The sequence below is a fragment of the Palaemon carinicauda genome, chromosome 1 (genome assembly GCF_036898095.1).
Source record: "Palaemon carinicauda isolate YSFRI2023 chromosome 1, ASM3689809v2, whole genome shotgun sequence".
NCBI classification, from domain to species: Eukaryota; Metazoa; Arthropoda; class Malacostraca; order Decapoda; family Palaemonidae; genus Palaemon; species Palaemon carinicauda.
This window is the reverse complement of record NC_090725.1, coordinates 11,085,904-11,090,142: the sequence shown is the minus strand read 5'-3', so window position 1 is coordinate 11,090,142 and position 4,239 is coordinate 11,085,904. Positions and strand designations below refer to the sequence as shown.

The 4,239-nt window shown below is 36.1% G+C and overlaps 1 protein-coding gene across 4 annotated transcripts in view; it reads left to right on the top strand.

The window, feature by feature from the left end:
• LOC137641453 (uncharacterized) overlaps positions 1-2,403 on the top strand; it is an 18,730-nt gene extending 16,327 nt beyond the window's left edge. For all 4 annotated transcript variants that reach the window (XM_068374003.1, XM_068374024.1, XM_068374014.1 and 1 more), the window contains exon 6: positions 1,912-2,403. In XM_068374003.1, the coding sequence (XP_068230104.1) occupies positions 1,912-2,145 (234 nt within the window). In that variant the 3' untranslated portion in view covers positions 2,146-2,403. The remainder of the gene's footprint in view (positions 1-1,911) is intronic.
• The last annotated feature ends 1,836 nt before the right edge of the window (positions 2,404-4,239 follow it).

Genomic DNA, 4,239 nt, shown 5'->3' with positions numbered 1-4,239 from the left:
CCTTTCCTCACTGGGCTATTTTTCCCTGTTGGAGCCCCTGGGCTTATAGCATCCTGCTTTTCCAACTAGGGTTGTAGCTTGGATAGTAATAATAATAATAATAACAATGGCTCAGGGTATGTCATGTTCCCTCACTCTCATGTATATAGAAAGTGATTAACTACGGCGTTTATCAGTGATTTTGTTCTGGCAAGCTTAGGAAAATATTTTAGTTTAGACCCATGTTTGTGTTCTGTTTGTGTACAGTGTACAACAAACCTTGACGAAATTATACAATACAATGGGTATTATGTAGATGCATTAATATAATCATTCCTTACAGCAAGTTTCTAGGGATTAGATCAGTGGTTCCCAACCTGGGGGAAATTTGAAGCTTCCAGGGGGGAAATAATTACACTACCTACTAACTAAAACAAGCGGAAAATGTCCACATAGTACGTGCGGCAATTTGTTGTTAGCCATTCAATTGTTATATGATCATATCAGTTCTCACAGACATGATATTCAAGGGGAGAATTGGAGTGTCATGCCCATTTCTGAGGCAGGCGAGTGGGCATGAGGGCTGGGCGGGGCATGAAGAGAGAAATCTGGATGGTTGAACTGGGTTCAGGGGGGAAATGACAGAAAAAAAGGTTTGGAACCACTGGATTAGATCATAGGCCTTTGTAAATTGCTTTTTTTAAATTACTTTTTTTTTTACCGAAGTGTTTGGAATATTAATTTTGTTATGAATGGTTAGTAGTTATTCCACTAATAAAGTACTTGCTCTTAATTATATATAAATTCAACAATTTCTTGCTGAAATACATATTTTATCAAGTGCAAATAGCTTCTGATAACTACTAGGTCCTTTAAATCATATAGCATATTAAAAAAAAAAAAAAAAACAGCGACAAATTGTCGCTCACAATATAGGACCGTGTACGTAGGACATCTGAGGTCGGGACATGTAACAGGACCCATTATCTTAAATAAATCAGGGCCTTGCCAAATCTAAATGTTGCCCCGGCCATGTATATACCTATCTATTTATCTATCTATCTATCTATCTATCTATCTATCTATATATATATATATATATATATATATATATATATATATATATATATATATATATATATATTGTATATGTAAAGTTTGGGTATACAGTACAAAAAGTTATCATTATTTCACACGTCTAGGCTATACCTTTTGTAATATTTTACTTAAATCAACCCATCATACCATCCCCTAACCAAAACATTAGTCACTCAGGCACATGGTTCTTTCTTTGGACTTTTAGTTCATCTTAGTACATAAATCATTTGACCTATAAATTTACAATATTTTTATCATATAACTAAATAAATATCCTTTCCCTTTATATACAATTTCACATATTGTGTAAAATTTTCCTAAGTGCAAATAGTAAAAGACAAAGAAAATTGGAAATTTCTATTAAATAAAGTGAGTACCATATCGCTGGAGGGAGTAAAAACACCTGGACATAGAATACGTTGAATGGCACTCAAAGGGTTAAAGCCTGCTTGGGTCCTTACTTTAGGGGAGATCAAAAGTTGGTAAATTATTGAAAGGGATGATATACCTGATATGGACCTTCATGGTTTAGCGATAGTATAGTATATAGAACAGTATATTATCAATCATAAAATGGTAAAAAGAAATCATAATTTAGTGATGAAGATGACTTTAATGCAGTTGTCCTTTGAATCTGAAGAAAAAAACAATATTGGTTTTCTATGTACTTAGAATGTCAAAGAGTGATGTATTTAATCAAGATACAACTACTGATAACTTGCCTAGTGTGACACAAATTTTCATTAAAGCCCCATTTCCTGAAGTCATAATTCTCAACAAACTATTTGGAGGGTAATAAAGGACATTGATATTAATGTTACATTTTTATTACAGGTGTTGCAAACAGTGCCATGGGATAAAGTGCAGGTGAGGGTAATGTGCATCGAGATTAATCATGTGGACGGTGGTGCCCCAGCAGTTATAGATTATTTGGTAAAGCAGGGATACATTCTTATAAGTCTTAGGTTTATCGATGCCTGGTTTGCAAAAAAGGAACTTCTGGAGGAGGCATTGGGAATCACACTAATTCCAAATACATTAAAATATCATCTATTTAAAGATGACTAAAGTTTGCTCAAAGTGTTGAAGAAATGGGGTCAAGGTTGGTTGAGAAGTAAGACAAAGATTCAGAATGTAAATTAATTGAAGTATAAAGACCTAAAGCAAAATCGGAGGAAAATCTCACAGTTGTCTTGTGAGTAATTAAGAGACGCTAAACAACCTATTACAATTTTGACTATGGTTAATTAAATAATGGTATTATAATGTCCGGCCTGTGGCTCCATTTTTTTTTAAATGTAACCAAAAATAAAGATGAACAGTGTTTGATTGCTACTTAATGATCCAGTTCATACCAATAGATGAGACAGCCTTCTTACCAATATAACCAGATTAGTTTAAATGAAGTGTTTACTCTGTAAAAATCACATTCTGAAATTCATTTAACAAAATCCATTATTATCTTTTCTGGCTAAACATACACCTTTGTGGAGCTTTCCTCCAATATTAACTGGGGTAGTAAAAAGACAGTGTAGACGTCATATCACCTGCTTCTAAACAGGGCTCTTGCACCCCATGAGAAAAACAAAGTTCAAATAGAAATCTGTATTATGTTTAAAACTTAGTGGTATTCTTAATTGGGGTGATGCATATCCCACCAGACTCCTTCCTGATCATGCCCATAAGAGCAGCCAATATTTCTCTAGCAAGATTTTGAGCATTGAAATCATACAAGATTTGTATTAGAGCAGTGGCCAAAGCACATACTGTACTGTACATTGGGGTGAAGAATGACATGCAGTGACATAAGGTAAAAAAGACAAAATAACATTCGGAATAAGTTTAGATCTGTAAAATGTAATTGTATAAAATGTTACACTCAAAATAAAGATTGACATGAAAGGCTCCTAGATAGTTATATCTCGCTATTGAATGGTCAATGCATGACAAAATGTCTGGATATGGCAGTGAATAGGTTTACCTGTATAACAACCCTAGTATCTTAATATTCTATTAGGAATGCACGCAGATCGGCCTTTGTGTTTGCCAAGATATTTCACCATTATGGATGTCTGGTGATTATATCTCCCAGAAGAAGAAATGGTCGAGATAGGTATCTGGTTCATCACTTCAGCTACGTCATCATGGGAAATATTGTCATTAGGGTGCAAATAAAATGAACAGATGGGCTGTTTTCTCATAAGATTTAATTTTATAGTTACTGTACTGCTGGTAAAGTAGTATGTAGATCTAAACGTTTACATTGAATATCAAGATGAACATACACTCACGTATTCTGCTGTATGATATTGATTAGAAAATCTTTACGCTTCAATCTGTGAAATGAGATACTGTACCAGTATACGAGTGGAGAGAAAAAGGAAATCGAACAGAGACAATTTTGCTGTTAAGTTCAGCATTAAGAATGTGCTCTCAGCCCACATTGTGAAAAATTTGTCGACACTAAATCACTTCCATCTCCAACCCTAAGACATGTACCATCAGCAATAATGCCATCAACAAATGTAGGGCACACTGAAACGGACTATGTGAAGAGTCAGCTCAACTTTTTTGGAGCTTTTAATATAAGTTCAATAATTATGTACTGAGTAAAGGACCAAAAAGATATTTCCTTCCCAGGGCTGTGGGTAGTTGCCGACTTCTGGACAGGTGATCTATACTTGGGGGCGTCTATTACCCACACTGCATGACATGCTAGCTAGGTGAACCACAGCATAAATACAGTTCCAGGCATCTGTGGCACTCATTAGCAGTGTTCCTGGTTTATCGCACCAAGTGCAAACCTCTTCTGGAACTGAGGAGGCCTGTCTGGGGTGCGCGACGGTAGCAGGCGCACTTCCACGTGTAGGCTTTGGGACACGTCAAGGTGTGCATGGCTGACCACGAACAGAAGACAGTTAATGCTTAGAGGCATTCATGGCAACCATGCACGCATGAGAGCCGTACCATCATCTATTTTCCTTTGTCCCAGACTTTATTCCTCTCTTGTGAGCTGCCAGGGCTGTGCCAACCAAGCATAAACAATTACTCAATCATAGTATGTAGTATTAGCTATTCCATTAATACTTGTGTAGGTACTAAGTTAGCCAGGCCACCAGCCACCCATCGAGATACTACCTGCAGTAAATTATTGGGTCCTTT